General features: G+C 49.2%; 1 protein-coding gene across 8 annotated transcripts in view; it reads right to left on the bottom strand.

Annotated features, from left to right (window-relative positions):
- TP53BP1 (tumor protein p53 binding protein 1) overlaps positions 1-20,850 on the bottom strand; it is an 848,450-nt gene that overhangs the window by 668,253 nt on the left and 159,347 nt on the right. For all 8 annotated transcript variants that reach the window (XM_069222604.1, XM_069222600.1, XM_069222601.1 and 5 more), the window contains exons 8-9: positions 8,164-8,369; positions 7,509-7,635 (exon numbers count right to left, since the gene is read on the bottom strand). In XM_069222604.1, the coding sequence (XP_069078705.1) occupies positions 7,509-7,635; positions 8,164-8,369 (333 nt within the window). The remainder of the gene's footprint in view (positions 1-7,508; positions 7,636-8,163; positions 8,370-20,850) is intronic.

Genomic DNA, 20,850 nt, shown 5'->3' on the forward strand with positions numbered 1-20,850 from the left:
CTCTGGAAGCATTGAGGGCAGCCTCAATGAAGATGACCTCCTGCTAGCCAGGATGGCCAGAAGATTGGCTTTGGAGAGACAGCTCCTAGCCATACACAAGGAAAGACAAGAGATGGGTTTAGCTCCCATCAATGGTGGCAGCAACTTAAATAAGGTCAGAGAAAATACTGACATGCTAAAAATCCCCAAAGGGATTGTAACAAAATATGAAGATGGTGATATCACCAAATGGTTCACAGCTTTTGAGAGGGCTTGTGCAACCAGAAAAGTAAACAAATCTCACTGGGGTGCTCTCCTTTGGGAAATGTTCACTGGAAAGTGTAGGGATAGACTCCTCACACTCTCTGGAAAAGATGCAGAATCCTATGAACTCATGAAGGCTACCCTGATTGAGGGCTTTGGATTCTCAAATGAGGAGTACAGGATTAGGTTCAGGGGGGCTCAAAAATCCTCGAGCCAGACCTGGGTTGATTTTGTTGACTTCTCAGTCAAAACACTGGATGGTTGGATTAATGGCAGTGGTGTAAATGATTATGAAGGGCTGTATAATTTGTTTATGAAGGAACATCTTTTAAGTAATTGTTTCAGTCATAAACTGCATCAGCATCTGGTAGACCTAGGTCCAATTTCTCCCCAGGAATTGGGAAAGAAGGCAGACCACTGGGTCAAGACTAGGGTGACCAAGACTTCCACAGAGGGTGACCAAAAGGAAGGGGTCACGAAGACTCCCCAGGGGAAGAGTGTTGAGACATCCAATGGAAAAAGTAAAGAGTCTTCTACAGGGCCCCAAAAAGCTGCTCAGGAGGGTGGGTCCAAAGCCTCTTCACAATCCTTATTTGGGTACAAGGGTAAAAACCTTTATCCCAAAAAGGCCTGGTGTCGTAGCTATAATCAGCAGGGACACCAAACTGAAGACAAGGCCTATCCCAATAAAGGTTCCACTTCTACTACTACTCCAGTTAGCACTGGAATAGCCAGTCTCCAGGTGGGATCAACAGTGTGCCCGGAGCAAATCAGGGTCCACACTGAAGCTACATTAGTCTCTGAGGGTGGGGTAGACCTAGCCACACTAGCTGCCTGGCCTCCTAACATGAAAAAATATAGGCAGCAGTTCTTTATTAATGGGACTAGAGTAGAAGCCCTGAGGGATACAGGTGTCAGTGTCACAATGGTGACAGACAAACTGGTTTCCCCAGGACAATACCTGACTGGACAAACTTATCCAGTCACCAACACTAACAATCAGACTAAAGTTCATCCCATGGCTAAGGTACCTTTAGAATGGGGAGGGGTCAATGGCCTGAAACAGGTGGTAGTCTCCTCCGTTATACCAGTAGACTGTCTGCTTGGAAATGATCTGCAGTCCTCAGCATGGGCTGAGGTAGAACTCAAAACCCATGCAGCCATGCTAGGTATCCCTGAACTGGTGTGTGTCAAGACAAGGGCACAGTGCAAGGCTCAGGGTGAAAAAGAGGTGTTGGAGTCTGGAATAATGGTCCAACCCTCCAAGAGAAAAGTAAAGAGGACTGGGGAACCAGCTTTAGCACAGAAAAAGAAAAAGGACCTCTCTTCTCAGGAAGAAGTTCTATCCCCTGAGGGAACGGAGCCTATGGAGTTGGAACCTTATCAAGTTGAGCTCTTGGGCCCAGGGGGACCCACAAGGGAACAACTGTGCAAGGGGCAAGAAACATGTCCCTCTCTTGAAGACCTTAGGCAGCAAGCTGCTGAGGAAACAAAAGGAAATGTCAGTGGAACCCACAGGGTCTATTGGGAAGATGGACTCCTTTACACTGAGGCAAGAGATCCAAAACCTGGTGCCACTAGGAGAGTTGTAGTGTCTCAGGAGTTTAGGGAGTTCATTCTAACCTTAGCCCATGACATTCCACTTGCTGGGCATCTGGGGCAAACCAAGACATGGGAGAGGTTAGTCAACCATTTCTATTGGCCCAATATGTCCCAGAAAGTAAAGGAGTTTTGTGCCTCCTGTGCCACCTGTCAAGCTAGTGGTAAGACAGGTGGCCACCCAAAGGCCCCCCTCATTCCACTTCCAGTGGTGGGGGTCCCCTTTGAAAGAGTGCGAGTGGATATAGTGGGTCCACTTGAACCTCCCACAGCCTCAGGGAATCAGTATATCCTAGTAGTAGTGGATCATGCTACTCGGTACCCTGAAGCAATTCCTCTTAGGTCCACTACTGCTCCTGCAGTAGCCAAAGCACTCATCGGTATTTTTACCAGAGTGGGATTTCCTAAGGAGGAGGTTTCTGGCAGCGGTACCAACTTCATGTCAGCTTACCTAAAACACATGTGGAATGAGTGTGGGGTGACTTACTAATTCACCACACCATACCATCCATAAACCAATGGTCTTGTTGAGAGGTTCAACAAGACATTGAAGGGCATGATCATGGGGCTCCCTGAAAAGCTCAAAAGGAGATGGGATGTCCTCTTGCCATGCCTGCTTTTCGCCTACAGAGAGGTGCCTCAGAAGGGAGTAGGGTTTTCCCCCTTTGAACTTCTGTTTGGCCATCCTGTTAGGGGACCACTAGCTCTTGTGAAAGAAGGCTGGGAGAGACCTCTTCATGAGCCTAAGCAAGATATAGTGGGCTATGTACTAGGCCTACATTCAAGGATGGCAGAGTACATGGAAAAGGCAAGCCAAAACCTTGAGGCCAGCCAACAGCTCCAGAAGATGTGGTATGACCAAAAGGCTGCTATGGTTGAGTTTCAGCCAGGGCACAAAGTCTGGGTTCTGGACCCTGTGGCTCCCACGGCACTTCAGGACAGATGGCGTGGCCCTTACCCAGTGCTAGAAAGAAAGAGTCAGGTCACCTACTTGGTAGACCTAGGCACTAGCAGGACCCCCAAAAGGGTGATCCATGTGAACCGCCTCAAACTCTTTCATGACAGGGCAGATGTAAACATGTTAATGGTTACAGATAAGGACCAGGAAACAGAGTGAACCTCTCCCTGATCTCCTCTACTCTGACTCTATAGATGGCTCAGTAGATGGAGTGGTCTACTCAGACACCCTCTCTGGCCAACAGCAAGCTCACTGCAGGCAGGTCCTCCAACAGTTTGCTGAGCTCTTTTCCCTAACCCCTGGTCAGGGAAAAGAGCTGTGTACCCATGATGTGGACACAGGGAACAGCATGCCTGTCAAAAACAAAAAATGTAGACAGTCTGATCAAGTTAAGGAAAGCATCAAAGTGGAATTCCACAAGATGCTGGAATTGGGAGTGATTGAGCACTCTGACAGCCCCTGGGCTAGCCCAGTGGTCTTAGTCCCCAAACCTCACACAAAAGATGGCAAGAGAGAGATGAGGTTCTGTGTGGACTACAGAGGGCTTCATTCTGTCACCAAGACCGATGCCCATCCCATTCCAAGAGCAGATGAGTTTATAGACAAATTGGGTGCTGCCAAATACTTAAGTACCTTTGACGTGACAGCAGGGTACTGGCAAATAAGAATGGCACCAGGAGCAAAAGAGAAAACAGCATTCGCCACACCTGATGGGCACTACCAGTTTACTGTGATGCCCTTTGGCTTAAAGAATGCCCCTGCCACCTTCCTAAGGTTGGTGAATAAAGTCCTTGCTGGCTTGGAGTCCTTTAGTGCAGCTTATCTTGATGATATTGCTCCAACTGGCAGGATCACCTGGTCCACCTGAAGAAGGTTTTGCAGGCACTGCAAGCAGCAGGCCTCTCTATCAAAGTATCTAAATGTCAGATAGGGAGGGTACTGTGGTTTACTTGGGACACCTTGTAGGTGGAGGCCAAGTTCAACCACTGCAACCCAAGATCCAGACTAATCTGGACTGGGTAGCTCCAAAAACCCACTCAAGTCAGGGAATACTATATGAAGGGATATGGATCAATAGTGACACCCCTCACAGAACTTACCTCCAAGAAAATGCCCAAGAAGGTAAACTGGACTGTGGAATGTCAACAGGCCTTTGACACCCAGAAACAAGCTATGTGCACAGCACCAGTTCTAAAAGCTCCAGATTACTCTAAGCAGTTCATTGTGCAGACATTTGCCTCTGAACATGGGATAGGAGCAGTCCTGTCCCAGACAAATGATGATGGCCTTGACCAGCCTGTTGCTTTTATTAGCAGGAGGTTACTCCCCAGGGAGCAGCGTTGGAGTGCTATTGAGAGGGAGGCCTTTGCTGTGGTGTGGTCCATAAAGAAGTTGAGACCATACCTTTTTGGTACTCACTTCATAGTTCAAACTGACCACAGACCTCTCAGATGGCTCATGCAAATGAAAGGAGAAAACCCTAAACTGTTGAGGTGGTCCATATCCCTACAGGGAATGGACTTTATAGTGGAACATAGACCTGGGACTGCCCATGCCAATGCAGATGGCCTTTCCAGGTTCTTCCACTTAGAAAATGAAGACTCTCTTGGGAAAGGTTAGTCTCATCCTCTTTCGTTTGGGGAGGGGGTGAGGTTGTGTAAGGAAATGCCTACTAGGCATGGTTACCCCCTGACCTTTTGCCTTTGCTAATGCTAAGTTATGATTTCAAAGTGTGCTGGGACCCTGCTAACCAGGCCCCAGCACCAGTGTTCTGTCCCTAAACTGTACCTTTGTCTCCACAATTGGCACAACCCTGGCACTCATGTAAGTCCCTTGTAACTGGTACCCCTGGTACCAAGGGCCTTGATGCCAGCGAAGGTCTCTAAGGGCTGCAGCATGGTTTAAGCTACCCTGGTGACCCCTCACTCCACACATGCACACTGCCTCACAGCTTGTGTGAGCTGGTGGGGAGAAAATGACTAAGTCAACATGGCACTCCCCTCAGAGTGCCATGCCAACCTCACACTGCCTGTGGCATAGGTAAGTCACCCCTCTAGCAGGTCTTAAAGCCCTAAGGCAGGGTGCGCTATACCACAGGTGAGGACATAGGTGCATGAGCACTATGCCCCTACACTGTCTAAGCAAACCCTTAGACATTGTAAGTGCAGGGTAGCCATAAGAGTATATGGTCTGGGAGTTGATCAAACACGAACTCCACAGTACCATAATGACTACACTGAAAACTGGGAAGTTTGGTATCAAACTTCTCAGCACAATAAATGCACACTGATGCCAGTGTGCAATTTATTGTAAAATACATCCAGAGGGCATCTTAGAGATGCCCCCTGAAAACATACCCGACTTCCAGTGTAGGCTGACTAATTTCTGCCAGCCTGCCACACACCAGACATGTTGCTGGCCACAGGGGGAGAGTGCCTTTGTCACTCTGTGGCCAGGAACAAAGCCTGTACTGGGTGGAGGTGCTTCTCACCTCCCCCTACAGGAACTGTAACAACTGGCGGTGAGCCTCAAAGGCTCACCCCTTTTGTTACAGCGCCACAGGGCATCCCAGCTAGTGGAGATGCCCGCCCCTCCGGCCACTGCCCCCACTTTTGGCGGCAAGGCTAGAGGAGATCATTAGAAAAACAAGAAGGAGTCACCCACCAGTCAGGACAGCCCCTAAGGTGTCCTGAGCTGAGGTGACCCTCACTTTTAGAAATCCTCCATCTTGTGGATGGAGGATTCCCCCAATAGGATTAGGGATGTGCCACCCTCCCAACAGGGAGGAGGCACAAAGAGGGTGTAGCCACCCTCAAGGACAGTAGCCACTGGCTACTGCCCTCCCAGACCTAAACAAACCCCTAAATTCCGTATTTAGGGGCTCCCCAGAACCTAGGAAACTAGATTCCTGCAACCTTAACAAGAAAAAGGACTGCTGACCTGAAGCCCTGCAGTGAAGACGGAGACGACAACTGCTTTGGCCCCAGCCCTACCGGCCTGTCTCCCAACTTCGAAGAAAACTGCAACAGCGACGCATCCAACAGGGACCAGCGACCTCTGAAGCCTCAGAGGACCACCCTGCAACCAAGGACCAAGAAACTCCTGTGAACAGCTGCCCTGTTCAACAACCTGCAACTTTCTTGCAACAAAGAAACAACTTTAAAAACTTCACGTTTCCCGCCGGAAGCGTGAGACTTTCCACTCTGCACCCGACGCCCCGGCTCGACCTGCGGAAAACCAACACTTCAGGGTGGACTCCCTGGCTACTGCGAGCCCGTGAGTAACCAGAGACGATTCCCTTAGCCCTCACAGCGACGCCAGCAGAGGAAATCCAGAGGCTCCCCCTGACCACGACTGCCTGTAACGAGGGACCCGATGCCTGGAACCAACACTGCACCTGCAGCCCCCAGGATCTGAAGGAACCGAACTCCAGTGCAGGAACGACCCCCAGGCAATCCTCTACCTAGCCCAGGTGGTGGCTACCCCGCGGAGCCCCCGTGCCTGCATCGCTGTAGTGACCCCCTGGGTCCCTCCATTACTTCCTATCTAGAACCCGACGCCTGTTTGCACACTGCACACAACCGCCCCTGTGCCGCTGAGGGTGTACTTTCTGTGCCTGCTTGTGTCCCCCCGGTGCCCTACAAAACTCCCCTGTCCTGCCCCCCGAGGACACGGGTACTTACCTGCTGGAAGACTGGAACCGGGGCACCCCTGTTCTCCATTGAAGCCTATGTGTTTTAGGCACCTCTTTGACCTCTGCACCTGACCGGCCCTGAGCTGCTGGTGTGGTAACTTTGGGGTTGCCTTGAACCCCCAAGGGTGGGCTACCTTGGACCCAACTGTGAGACTTGTAAGTGTTTTACTTACCTGTGAACTTAACCTTTACTTACCTCCACCACGAACTGTTGATTTTTGCACTGTGTCCGCTTTTAAAATAGCTTATTGCCATTTTTATCAATACTGTACATGCTATTGTGATTATTCAAAGTTCCTAGAGTACCTAAGTGAAATACCTTTCATTTGAAGTATTACTTGTAAATCTTGAACCTGTGGTTCTAAAAATAAATTAAGAAAATATATTTTTCTATATAAAAACTATTGGCCTGGAGTTAAATCTTTGAGCGTGAGTTCCTCATTTATTGCCTGTGTGTGTACAACAAATGCTTAACACTACCCTCTGATAAGCCTACTGCTCGACCTCACTACCACAAAATAGAGCATTAGAATTATCTAATTTTGCCACTATCTTACCTCTTAGAGGAACCCTTGGACTCTGTGCACGCTATCTCTTACTTTGAGATACTGTATTAAGAGCCGACTTCCTACACTAATCTATGCATTTTAAATTACAGTGCACCCGGCAATAGATGAGTTCTGCAATGTCATTTGTTAATTTACTGTCATAAAATATGGTTTCTTACTGTAGTACAGTACTCCGCTTGACAAGAGATAATGCATGCAGAAAGCCAAACATAAATCAGGGTGTTCATTCTATGCCCTTAAAACATGCCTAAACTTCATTTAAATATTAAAAATACAAGTTTTCAGGCATTCATATATGCTGGCTATGGTTTGGCATCCTTGTAGAAGCACGGGCATTTCTAATTAATGTAGGCTAGTACCTGGTGAGAAATGTGCAAACCAAGCGCCTATGAATGTAAAAATTAAGCTATTGTACCCTTGAGGGAATCTGACAGTTAATTCTTACTCGGAGAGGCTTTCTTGAACGAGGGAGCCCTGGCCTGAGAGATGAAGTAGGTGTAAGCTGGTTGCAGGGGTGGATGACAGAAGACTTGAATCTTGTGCCCTGGACGCTAACATACTGTTATCGGAACCTGCAGAGAGAGAATAAATACGCTTTTTATCAGGAAAAACAAAAAGGTGCACATCATTTTAAAATTTACTGCAATAAATCCTTAAGGTTTTCCTCACCACCATATGTGTGAGCTCTAAAGATACTATATTATGTATTTACTTTTACAAAAAAGTCAATTTTCACAGGACCTATTTTCACAATGAGTACTACACTAAGCAGAAATAATATGGTAAGATCGGTACTTTTAAGGATGGAGAGAGCCCAAGCTTCATAGTAAGAAACATGAAACAGTATCTCCAAGTAAACCTTAGGCATCCATATGATATGGGTGTCATTCTAGATATTCTTTCAAACTCTGCTGGATACTCTGCAAGATTTCTGGCACTAAAAAAATCCTTTGGTGTCTGGATATAAGCTTGGAAGTAAGAGCAATCTAAAGACTAGAATATAGCAATCCTAAAACAATCATTTGTCAAATATCAATGTGTAGGTCTGGAGAATTAAAACTAAGATTAATTAATTTGTTAACAAGAAAATACTGTCTTACCAATTCTGGTCTGGCTAAACAGGTCTTCTTGAGTGGATGGAATGTCATGCTCATTTGGATCCTGTCCCGGTGACACCTCAGTCTGTAATGTTTCCTTTAGGTTATCCTGAGTATGCCACTGAGGCTTGTCACAAATAGTTGTGTCATTTGTAGTGATCTCTTCCTTACTGGGCCCAGTGTTTTGTGGGGTGTGAATTTCTTCTGACCTAAGGTAATAAAAAAATATTCAGCTATAACAATGCTTGTTCTGCTACAGTTGATAAACATTACATATATTTTAATAAACTAAAAGAATGCTTTTAATGATGATTAAGCAAGGACACTTGAATAGTATACATTATCTGGTTTACCTATTATTAGCCTGTTTTCATAGATATCCGAGGAAGACCTATTCAATCAGGAGTAAGCAACTCATATACAATTTCTGGGTTATCCAGAACATTGCCCTATAATAGTCTTTCTAGACTCCCCTGACACTAAGGACCTTGTGAATGTGCCAACCTGAGACAGGCAGCCAATTGGACTGCAACCGAACCACAACATTCTGAGCACTACTTGAGTGAGATGTGTTTTAGGTAGCGACCAATCGTACAATATTTCACAGAGATAACTATTGGAACTCAACCCCTTTCGCTAAGGAAAGGCACATTCTAGACAATTAGGATACCAGGGCCATATTTTAACGATGTACTTTAAAAACCAAAATGCATCCTAGTGCATACAATATGAATGGTAACTACTATAGAAATCAGCCAAAAAGTGGCAGTGATATTTATTTTAAAAAATGAATAACAAATGGTATTGTAACAGTGGTGCCATCAAAAACCTTTCCTTATATTAATATCTCAAACCCCACCCTCATGTGTTTGTCTAACCAAACTAAACCTAGCACCAAAAGTAAAATTGCCAAATCTGAACTTACAAGAGGGTTCACCCCTGCGTACCTCTTCTGAACATTAGAACTAATGTTCAGCCGAATAGCAGTGACTGTTATTCTCATCTGCGTTGGCAGGCAGGATGATAAGTTCATGAGCGAAGGATAAATAGGCAGCCCGGTAGCTTTTAGCAAAGGAGGATGATAAGGTTTTTGTATGGCCTCTGTCTTGAGCCTCTGGGATGAAGATCCTCTCTGTCAGCAGAAAAGGCCTTGACACGAAATCGCCGAAACTATTGAGACTTGGACCCATTCTTATGAAATTGGGAGTTGTCTCATCTGCATCAGTTTGCCTATCTGTATAATAATCCTCTTTTCTGCAACACTAGATTTGTACCCAAGTGTGGCAGGAAAGGTCATAATTGTGGAACAGAACCAACCATCATTTGCAAAACGCACATTTTGGCATGTCTACAATTGTATGGCTAATATTTGTAACATATCATCACTTTAATTAGGTCTTACTTGGGGAAATCGAATATGTAGATGGAACATGTGTTTGCAAGAAACCGCATTATATATTATACAAAACCACCAACACAGAAGAAAAAGTTATGTACATTTGCCAACAATAGTTCTAATGGATACTGTAGTTACCTGCAAATTTGTCAACTCATTTTTCACTTCAAAGCGCTAGAAAATATGCAATAATTCTTTCACACCAACAGGTGGTGCCATGATTCTAAGTTACTGACACTTCCCCAGATGTAGTGTCATGAAACCATATATGGTGCTACCTTTTGCTCCGACATCAGTCCTTGTGCTTTTTTTCCCCTGCATGCCCTTAAAGGAGAAGGTGGGCTTGACTAATTCAAAAGAGAGCAGTACAGAAAACCAACATGTTACATGTTTTTAGCACTGTAACAACTCTTCAGTACAGGAAAGCAGGCAGTTAGGTGAGGAGCCTGATTATAAAGACCATTACTAAAGCTTAGTTATTTTTTCTTCTGATAAAATGTCTACCTCCAGATTCCTCGCCTCAAATATCAAATATCCAACCTGTTCCCCGTGGATAGAGAAATAGCCAAAATGATCCACCTCAATAGCAATTAAGCAAAACATAAACCATCCAAACCTAGGCATTGGTAGGCAAGAAGTACATCCTAAAGGTTAGACCAATTCATGATAGACTGGTAAGTGTCTCAAACAACTACTTCACAAAGAAGGAAGAACCCTAACCACAGCACTGTACACCTAGACTGTCATGGATACAAGTTAACAACCATAACACTGCATAGAAAAAAAGTAAAATGTCTCAACAGTAACATCCAATACTGCTCCAGTAGAAAATAAAGTGATGCCTACAGAAAGGCGACAAAAATGAAAGCCACCCAGGGGAAATAATAAAGTCCTGTTTCAGACCACAATCACCATAACAAAAAAGACAAAAATAACTTCTCTAAGCACAAACACCATGTAGGAAGTTGGCTCTGTATGTACTATTTCAAAGTAAGAAATAGCATGCAGAGTCCAAGGGTTCCCCTTAGAGGTAAGATAGTGGCAAAAAGAGATAATTCTAATGCTCTATTTTGTGGTAGTGTGGTCGAGCAGTAGGCTTATCAGAGGGTAGTGTTAAGCATTTGTTATACACACACAGGCAATAAATGAGGAACACACACTCAAAGACAATTCCAGGCCAATAGGTTTTTGAATATAAAAATATATTTTCTTAGTTTATTTTAAGAACCACAGGTTCAAGATTTACAAGTAATACTTCAAATGAAAGGTATTTCACTTAGGAACTTTAGGAACTTTGAATTAGCAAAATAGCATATACAGTTTTCACACAAATGGCAATAAGCTATTTTAAAACTAGACAGTGCAATTTTCAACAGTTCCTGGGGGAGGTAAGTATTTGTTAGATTTGCAGGTAAGTAAACCACCTACAGGGTTCAAAGTTGGGTCCAAGGTAGCCCACCGTTGGGGTTTCAGAGCAACCCCAAAGTTACCACACCAGCAGCTCAGGGCAGGTCAGGTGCAGAGGTCAAAGTGGTGCCCAAAACGCATAGGCTTCAATGGAGAAGGGGGTGCCCTGGTTCCAGTCTGCCAGCAGGTAAGTACCTGCGTCTTCGGAGGGCAGACCAGGGGGGTTTTGTAGGGTACCAGGGGGGACGCAGGTCAGCACAAAAAGTACACCCTCAGCGGCCGGGTGCAGAGTGCAAACAGGCGTCGGGTTTGCAATAGGTTTCAATGGGAGACCCAGGAGTCTCTTCAGCGAAGCAGGCAGGCAAGGGGGGGGGGGCTCCTTGGGGTAGCCACCACCTGGGCAAGGGAGAGGGCCATCTGGGGATCGCTTCTGCACTGGAGGTCGGATCCTTCAGGTACTGGGGGCTGCGGGTGCAGTGTCTTTACCAGGTGTCGGGTTCTTGGAAGCAGGCAGTCGCGGTCAGGGGGAGCCTCTGGATTCCCTCTGCAGGCGTCGCTGGGGGGGATCAGGGTGGGGTCAACTCTGGCTACTCACAGGGTCGCAGTCGCCGGGGAGTCCTCCCTGTAGTGTTGTTTCTCCGCAGGTCGAGCTGGGGGCGTCGGGTGCAGAGTGCAAAGTCTCACGCTTTCGGCGGGAAACGTGCAGTCCTTTAAACGTTGTTTCTTTTTTGCAAAGATGTTTCTTCTTTGGAGCAGAGCCGCTGTCCTCGGGAGTTCTTGGTCCTTTTAGATGCAGGGTAGTCCTCTGAGGCTTCAGAGGTCGCTGGACCCTGTGGAACGTGTCGCTGTTGCACTTTTTTCTTGAAGTGGGGAGACAGGCCGGTAGAGCTGGGGCCCGAGCAGTTGGTGTCTCCGTCTTCTCTGCAGGGCTTTCAGGTCAGCAGTCCTTCTTCATCTTAGGTTGCAGGAATCTATCTTGCTAGGTTCTGGGAGCCCCTAAATACTCGACTTAGGGGTGTGTTTAGGTCTGGGGGGTTAGTAGCCAATGGCTACTAGCCCTGAGGGTGGCTACACCCTCTTTGTGCCTCCTCCCTGAGAAGAGGGGGGCACATCCCTAATCCTATTGGGGGAATCCTCCAGCTGCAAGATGGAGGATTTCTAAAAGTCAGAGTCACCTCAGCTCAGGACAACTTAGGGGCTGTCCTGACTGGCCAGTGACTCCTCCTTGTTTTTCTCATTATCTCCTCCGGCCTTGCCGCCAAAAGTGGGTCCATGGCCGGAGAGGGCGGGCAACTCCACTAGCTGGAGTGCCCTGGGGTGCTGTAACAAAGGGGGTGAGCCTTTGAGGCTCACCGCCAGGTGTTACAGTTCCTGCAGGGGGAGGTGAGAAGCACCTCCACCCAGTACAGGCTTTGTTACTAGCCACAGAGTGACAAAGGCACTTTCCCCATGTGGCCAGCAACATGTCTAGTGTGTGGCAGGCTGGTAAAACTAGTCAGCCCACACTGGAAGTCGGGTATGGTTTCAGGGGGCATCTCTAAGATGCCCTCTGGGGTGTATTTCACAATAAAATGTACACTGGCATCAGTGTGCATTTATTGTGCTGAGAAGTTTGATACCAAACTTCACAGTTTTCAGTGTAGCCATTATGGTGCTGTGGAGTTCGTGCATGACAGACTCCCAGACCATATACTCTTATGGCTACCCTGCACTTACAATGTCTAAGGTTTTGCTTAGACACTGTAGGGGCATAGTGCTCATGCACTTATGCCCTCACCTATGGTATAGTGTACCCTGCCTTAGGGCTGTAAGGCCTGCTAGAGGGGTGACTTATCTATGCCATAGGCAGTGTGAGGTTGGCATGGCACCCTGAGGGGAGTGCCATGTCGACTTAGTCATTTTCTACCCACCAGCACACACAGGCTGGCAAGCAGTGTGTCTGTGCTGAGTGAGGGGTCTCCAGGGTGGCATAAGACATGTTGCAGATCTTAGAGACCTTCCCTGGCATCAGGGCCCTTGGTACCAGGGGTACCAGTTACAAGGGACTTACCTGGATGCCAGGGTGTGCCAATTGTGGAAACAAAGGTACAGGTTAGGGAAAGAACACTGGTGCTGGGGCCTGGTTAGCAGGCCTCAGCACACTTTCAAATCATAACTTGGCATCAGCAAAGGCAAAAAGTCAGGGGGTAACCATGCCAAGGAGGCATTTCCTTACACACCACTTTGTGACCCAAAGGACCACTAGAATGTTTCCTTGTCGTACTAATGAAAGAAAGCAACCATCTATCACACAATAACGTACTAGCCCTCTAGCGACAAACTGAAGACTGGAGCACCAAATGAAGGATAAATAAAAGTTTACCAGCAGGAGGACGAGAAAGGGCCAAAGAAGGAGACCTTTTGCAGCAAAGACCAGAAAAAGGTGCTAGGATCTGGTGCATCCAGCAAATGCTATTTGTGAGAAATTGGGGAATTGGTTGAGGGGTTTGTGAGCCTTTTCAAGCAATAGCCAGAATCCTTGTCAGGGCGCACCACAAAAAGTTGCTAAATTAGCCCATACTTAACGCTTTGGTAGCTTAGCACAAAAGCAGTCAGGCTTAAGTTAGAGGCAATGTATAAAGTATTTATGCAGCGCACAAACAGTATTAAAGGCAAAACACAACACAAGAAAAATCACACACCAATTTAGAAAAATAGAATTGAACTGGAGATATGCGGAGGGGCGTGGCCTGGCCGCCGGGCAAGATGGCCGACACCGAGTGAGGCTCTGCCGGGCCTCGGGCCATTTCTTAGTTTTTTGTTTATCCTGTGTGCGGCGGCGGCGGACCTGGTGTTGCCTCCCCGGGGGCCCTGGAGATGATCCGAGCGCCGCTGGAGCGGCAGGGTCCGACACGGAGATCGGGGCGCATGCGGGCAGGCCTAGTGCCGACCTCTGGCCCGCGCGTGTCTTCCCGGCGGGGAGGAGAGGAGGTCTGCGGCTGCTCCCAGCGAGGGTGCATAGCTGGGAACTAATGTGTTTGCGGGGGACCTGTCAGGCGGCTGCCGAGTGTCCCCCGGGGTTCCCGCGGTTGCGGGGGCCTTTCTGGGCCCCACGGCCCTTTGGATTTTCTGGCCGCTCTTTTGGGATGGTGACGTCTGACCTGCACTAGCCCGGAGGTGTGAGGGGGGCAGGCCTGACGTGGATCGCGGGTCAGTCCCCGGAGGTGAGACGGACCTGCGGATTGTGGTGACTGGGAGCCTGCAGGAGAGCAGACGGCTGGGAGAGGACACGGCCTAGTTTAACGGCGCTTCACTTGAGCCGGTGCCCAGGAGGGACTGCCGAACTGCACGGGAGCCTCTGCATTACCGCACCTGGAGTGCCTGTTTGAAGTTTCTGGGCTGTCTGCTGGACAAAGTGCGGGGCGGTCTGGTGGAGGTGCGGCTGCCCCGCTCGTGATGACCCACTAGGGGCCTGGAACTGTGAAGTGCCCCCTAGATTGAAGGTGCTAGGCCTGACTGGGGACCTGGCTACCTACTGCAACGCGGATTTTTTGTGCTGAAACTGAGGCCGGTGATACATCTGGAGACGCCGGCGCGGGCTGGTCTGATTTGCGGTGAGTCTCGCTGTGGGCCTGGTGACTTGGATGCTGACTGGTGGTCCGGTGGAACGAGTGGGGCAGCTGGGAGTGCGGCCCTGGTGGTAGACGCCCGCTGTTCTGAATATCTTTCAACACTCTAGCGCGGTCAGGAGGTCGTGTGTGCTGTGCAGAATTATGGGCAAGTGTGACCACCGACAAGCGAAACTTACCTTTGAGGGGGGTAAGAAGAGAAGTGCCGTGTCTGCCTCCCAGCCTACTGATGCTGAGATTAGAGAGGATAGCCCTGAGGTGTCTGTGCGGTCCATATTTCTGGAGCTTAAGACCAGCTTGGCTGGCATTGACGCCAAGCTGGACCATGTTACGGAACAGCTTGACCGCATAAGAGCCCGGGTTGACGACCATAATTCTCGATTTGAGGTTCTGGAGTCATGCACGTCTGAGGTGGAGGATGCACGCCGGGGTGATAGAGAACAAATCGCACAAATGAAACGCATCCTGGAGGTGATACGGAATAAGAACGAGGACTTGGAGGCGCGTTCTCGCCGTAATAATATCCGTATCGTGGGGCTTCCGGAGGCAACCGATATGGGCCGCATGGAAGACTTTGTGGAGAGCATGTTGCTGGAACTGTTTGCAGGCGGGCTCTCACAGATGCTAGTGGTGGAGAGGGCTCACCGGTCGCTGGGGCCCCAGCCCCCGCCGGGAACGCCTCCGCGCCCGATTATTGCACGCCTGTTGAACTATAGAGACCGAGATGCTGTCCTTCGTTTGGCGAGGGAGAGAAGGCCGCTGGTATACAAGAACTCGGAAATACATTTTTTTACGGATTACACCCCTGGCGTGCAGGCTCTGGGGCGTGCTGTTCTACCGACCAAAGGACTGCTTAACCAGGCTGGAGTCGGATTTGCTTTATTATATCCAGCCAGACTGAGGGTGGGGTACGAGGGAAAAGTGCAGTACTTCACGGACCCAAAGCAGGTGGTCAAGTTTGCTAGGCGTCTGCCCAGGGAGCAGGGGGCTGCGGGGTCGGAGGGGCCGGGGGCTGGGGACGCCGCTTTAAGTGATAATGACTGACCGGCTGGGCTTGGTTTGTGTGCATTGACTGGGGTTACCGGGGGGCGCGCGGGGACGCTTCCTACGCTGATCCGCCGGCTGTGTGGTTTGCTATTTGGCTCAAGGCCCCTAGTGTACTCTGGGTGGAGAGCTGCTAGCCGACTTCAGCCCCTGGGATGAGTCCTATCACTTTTTGCTTTAGCTGTGGGGGATGGGGCTTGGGGTTGATTGGGCGGGATACAGAAAGGGTCCGATTGGGGGGCCTGTGTGGGTGGGGGGGACCTGGGTTGTTCCTGATGAACGAGTTACTTACCTTCGGTAACGACTTTTCTGGTGGATACATTAGCTACCTGTGGATTCCTCACCTCATGAATACTCCCATGGCGCCAGCATTTGACGGAAATCTTCTTACTAGTCTCTGCACGTCGACGAGGACGTCACTCTAGCCCACGCGACGCCGTCTGACGTCATACAGGCAATAAGAAGTCCTCGCCGACGTGCCGATGACAGTACCAACATTTTTTACGTGCATGAGAATAATCATAATAACCCAATGCAATGAAAGAGCAAAGCAACATCTCTTAATATTGTAAATCACACAACATTGCAATAAAATAGCTGTAGATTTAATATAACCTTTTTTTTTTTTTTTTTTTTAAACAAATAAATATATTTATACATACGAATCATGTATATACCCAATATATATATAGATTTATATATACATATACACATATATACAAATATCATACATGCAAAATGTATTGCAACTTTGAAGACCAAAAGGAGCACACTCAAGGATTGCTTGGAGAGACCAAAAAGGCAACGGGGAGGCGGGTGGGACCGTGAGGAATCCACAGGTAGCTAATGTATCCACCAGAAAAGTCGTTACCGAAGGTAAGTAACTCGTTCTTCTGATGGATACAACTACCTGTGGATTCCTCACCTCATGAATAGAGTCCCAAAGCAGTACCACGCCCGGCGGTGGGTGCCTAAATGGTCAAACCAAGAAATCCTGCAGCACTGACCGTGCAAAATGACCGTCCCTTCTGACCTCAGAGTCCAAACAGTAATGTTTCACAAAAGTGTGAAGGGACGACCAAGTTGCGGCCTTGCAGATGTCAACCACAGGAACACCCCTGGCCAAGGCCGAAGAGGCCGACTTAGCTCTGGTGGAGTGAGCTCTAATGCCCTCAGGCGGATCCTTCTTTGCCAAAGAGTAACAGATTTTAATGCAAAGAACAACCCACCTGGAGAGTGTTCTCTTGTGGACTGCCTTTCCTCTCCTCTTGCCCACGTATCCGACAAACAGCTGATCCTCCAGCCTGATATCCTTCATTCTGTCGATATAGAAGCTCAACGCCCTTTTTGGGTCCAGGCGATGTAGTCTTTCTTCCTCCTTTGAAGGATGAGGCGGAGGATAAAACGTGGACAAAGTGATTGTCTGAGCCAAATGGAAGGGTGAAACAACCTTCGGAAGGAAAGCAGCCTTGGTCCTCAACACCACCTTATCCCCATAAAACGTTATATAAGGGGGTTTAACCGATAAGGCCTGCAACTCGCTCACTCTCCTTGCAGATGTTATAGCTACCAGGAATACTGTTTTAATAACCAAATACCTTAAGGGGCAAGAATGCATAGGCTCAAAAGGGGACCCCATAAGGAAAGTCAGGACCAAGGACAAATCCCATTGAGGCATAACGAATGGTTTTGGAGGATATTGATTCAGAAGACCTTTCAAGAATCTGAGAACAATAGGGGATTTAAATAACGATGGTTGGTCTGGAAGACAAATGAAGGCTGACAAGGCCGACAAATAACCCTTAATGGTAGCTACTGCACAACCTTTCTGCGCTAGAGACAGTGCAAAAGACAAAACATGTGACAGATGAGCATGTAAGGGATCAATCTGTCTCTCTCCACACCACATAACAAATTTAGACCACCTATTAGCGTAGATAGATTTAGTGGAGTGTCGCCTGGCCGCTAAGATAACATCCACTACATCAGGCGGGAGAGAGAAGGAACTCAGGTTGCCCCGTTCAATCTCCAAGCATGTAGGTGCAGACTCTGGAGGTTGGGGTGTAAAACCTGCCCCTGCGACTGCGAGAGGAGGTCTGCCCTGAGAGGGAGACGGAGCGGAGGGCACAGTGAGAGTTGGAGAAGGTCGGAGTACCATACCCTCCTTGGCCAATCCGGAGCTATTAAGATGACTTGGGCCCGGTCTTGGCGAATTTTCCTCAACACTCGAGGAATCAAGGGTATGGGGGGAAACGCGTAAAGCAACTGGTCGCACCAGGTTATCTGAAACGCGTCCCCCAACGCTCCCTGCATCGGATACTGGAGGCTGCAGAATAACGGGCAATGCGCGTTCTCCCGAGTGGCAAACAGATCTATCCGAGGAAACCCCCACATCTGGAAGATTAAACAGACTTGATCTGGATGGAGACGCCACTCGTGGTCTGCCGAGAATTGGCGACTGAGACTGTCCGCACGTACATTCAAGACCCCGGCCAGATGATTTGCCACCAAGCAAATCTGATGGTCCTTTGCCCAGGACCATAGCCGAAGAGCTTCTCTGCAGAGAAGGTACGACCCTACTCCTCCCTGTTTGTTTATGTACCACATCGTGGTAGTATTGTCCGTCAGGACCTGTACCGACTGACCACGAAGGGATGGGAGGAAGGCCTTGAGAGCCAAACGTACAGCCCGTAACTCCAACAGATTGATATGAAACACCTGTTCCTCTGGAGACCAAAGCCCTTTGATCTCCAGATCCCCCAGATGAGCTCCCCATCCTAGGGTGGAGGCATCCGTTATTACCGTGGCCACTGGTGGCGACTGCGCGAACGGCTTCCCCTGTGAAAGATTGTTGCCCGCAATCCACCACTTCAATTCCACAGCAGCATCTCTGGAGATCTTGACAGTACCTTCTAAATCTCCCTTGTGTTGAGACCACTGCCTTCGGAGGCACCACTGAAGAGCCCTCATGTGCCAGCGAGCATGCGTGACCAACAGAATGCAGGAGGCGAACAGACCGAGCAGACGAAGGACCTTGAGGACTGGAACTACCGCTCCATTTCGAAACATTGGAACCAATTCCTGAATATCTTGAATCCGCTGAGGCGGAGGAAAGGCTCGACTCAATGTTGTATCCAGTACTGCCCCTATGAACAGGAGGCGCTGAGAGGGCTCCAGGTGAGATTTGGGCACGTTCACCGAAAAGCCCAGGTCGAACAACAACTGGGTTGTTGACTGCAGATGATGCGACACAAGCTCCGGGGACTTGGCTTTGATCAACCAGTCGTCCAAGTAAGGGAATACTGCTATCCCCTTCCTTCTGAGCTCCGCCGCAACCACTGACATCACCTTTGTGAAGACTCGAGGTGCTGAAGTAAGACCAAACGGGAGGACCGCAAACTGATAGTGCTGCGACCCTACCACAAACCGGAGATACTTCCTGTGCGACTTGAGTATCGGGATATGAAAGTAAGCATCCTGCAAGTCGACAGACACCATCCAATCTTCCTTGTTCAACGCCAAAAGCACCTGTGCTAGGGTCAGCATCTTGAACTTTTCCTGTTTGAGGAACCAATTCAAGATCCTCAGATCCAGGATTGGTCTCAACTGACCATCCTTTTTGGGAATCAGGAAGTATCTTGAGTAACAACCTCGACCCTTTTCCTGCTCTGGGACCAACTCTACCGCGCCCTTTGAAAGGAGGACTTGAACCTCCTGTTCTAGCAACAGGAGGTGTTCTTCTGAACAATAAGATGGGCGGGGCGGGATGAGGGGCGGGAACTCCCGAAAGGGAAGGGCGTAGCCTTTTCCCACAATGCCGAGAACCCAAGTGTCCGTTGTGATAGACCTCCACTTGTGGAGAAAACGCTGTAATCTTCCCCCTACAGGAGAGGAGTGAGTGGGAAACGGTGGAAGCCTAAGGCTGCTTCCCCTGCTGCACCCCTCCAGAGGACGAGGAAGAGGCAGAGTGCTGTTGAGAGGCTCCTCTGGTACGGACCCCACCCCTCCCCCTCCCTCTAAATGACCTATAGGGGAGGGAAGAGGCGGGTTGCTGGAACCTCCCCCGAAAGGAAGAGGAATAAGAGCCACGCCCAAATCCCCGAAACCTCCTGAAAATTCTAGAAGAGGCAGAGGAAGAAGGAGCTTGCAGTCCTAACGATTTGGCTGTGGCTCTGCTCTCCTTAAATCGTTCCAAGGCCGAATCTGCCTTGGCTCCAAACAGTCTGTCCCCATCAAACGGGAGGTCCAGCAGGGTCGACTGCACATCCGCAGAGAACCCTGAGTTTCGGAGCCAGGCCTGTCTTCTTGCCACCACAGCCGTGCCCATCGCCCTGGCCACCGAGTCGGTCGTGTCCAGCCCAGACTGGATAATCTGGGTCGCGGCAGCCTGGGCGTCCGAGACCACATCCAAAAGACCCTGGGGAAGCTCCGTGAATGAAGACGAAATATCATCCATCAGCGCATGGATGTACCTCCCCAGAATGCACGTGGCGTTGGTGGCCTTCAACGCCAAACTGCATGCCGAAAATATTTTCTTGGACTGCGCATCCAGTTTCTTGGAGTCTCTGTCTCCAGGCACCGTCGGGAAGGAACCAGGCGCTGACTTTGAGGAACAGGAGGCTTGCACCACCAAGCTCTCCGGCGTAGGGTGTCTAGAGAGAAAGCCAGGGTCAGATGGTGCAGCTCGATACCTCCTGGCCACAGCCCTATGAACGGCCGAGGAAGACACCGGCTTCTTCCACACCTCCAACACCGGATCCAGCAAAGCCTCATTAAATGGCAAGAGAGGCTCAGCTGCAGCAGAGGCCGGATGCAATACCTCTGTCAGCAAATTCTGCTTTGCCTCTGCCACCGGCAAAGGCAGGTCCAAAAAGCTCGCTGCCTTCCTCACCACAGCATGAAAGGAAGCAGCCTCCTCCGTATATTCCCCTGGAGATGAAAGGTCCCACTCAGGGGAAGTGTCCAGCCCACTGGCTGTATCCAGACCATGCAGTCCGTCTCCAGAGTCCTCAATCTCTCCCTCCTCTAGGACTCGCTGGTACTCTTGCTCTTCTAAAAGACGGAGAGCACGCCTCCTCGAATGAAGTCTCTCCTCGATACGCGGAGTCGACATGGCCTCCGCCGACGTCGAAGAACGGCGCCGATCTCCAGAAGCATCTGACGCCGCGTCCGGCGCCACAGGCAGCTTCGGCGCCGAGGCAGGAGCCGGAGGACGAGGTCTTGGAGCCGATGGAC

The sequence above is a fragment of the Pleurodeles waltl genome, chromosome 3_1, assembly GCF_031143425.1.
Source record: "Pleurodeles waltl isolate 20211129_DDA chromosome 3_1, aPleWal1.hap1.20221129, whole genome shotgun sequence".
NCBI classification, from domain to species: Eukaryota; Metazoa; Chordata; class Amphibia; order Caudata; family Salamandridae; genus Pleurodeles; species Pleurodeles waltl.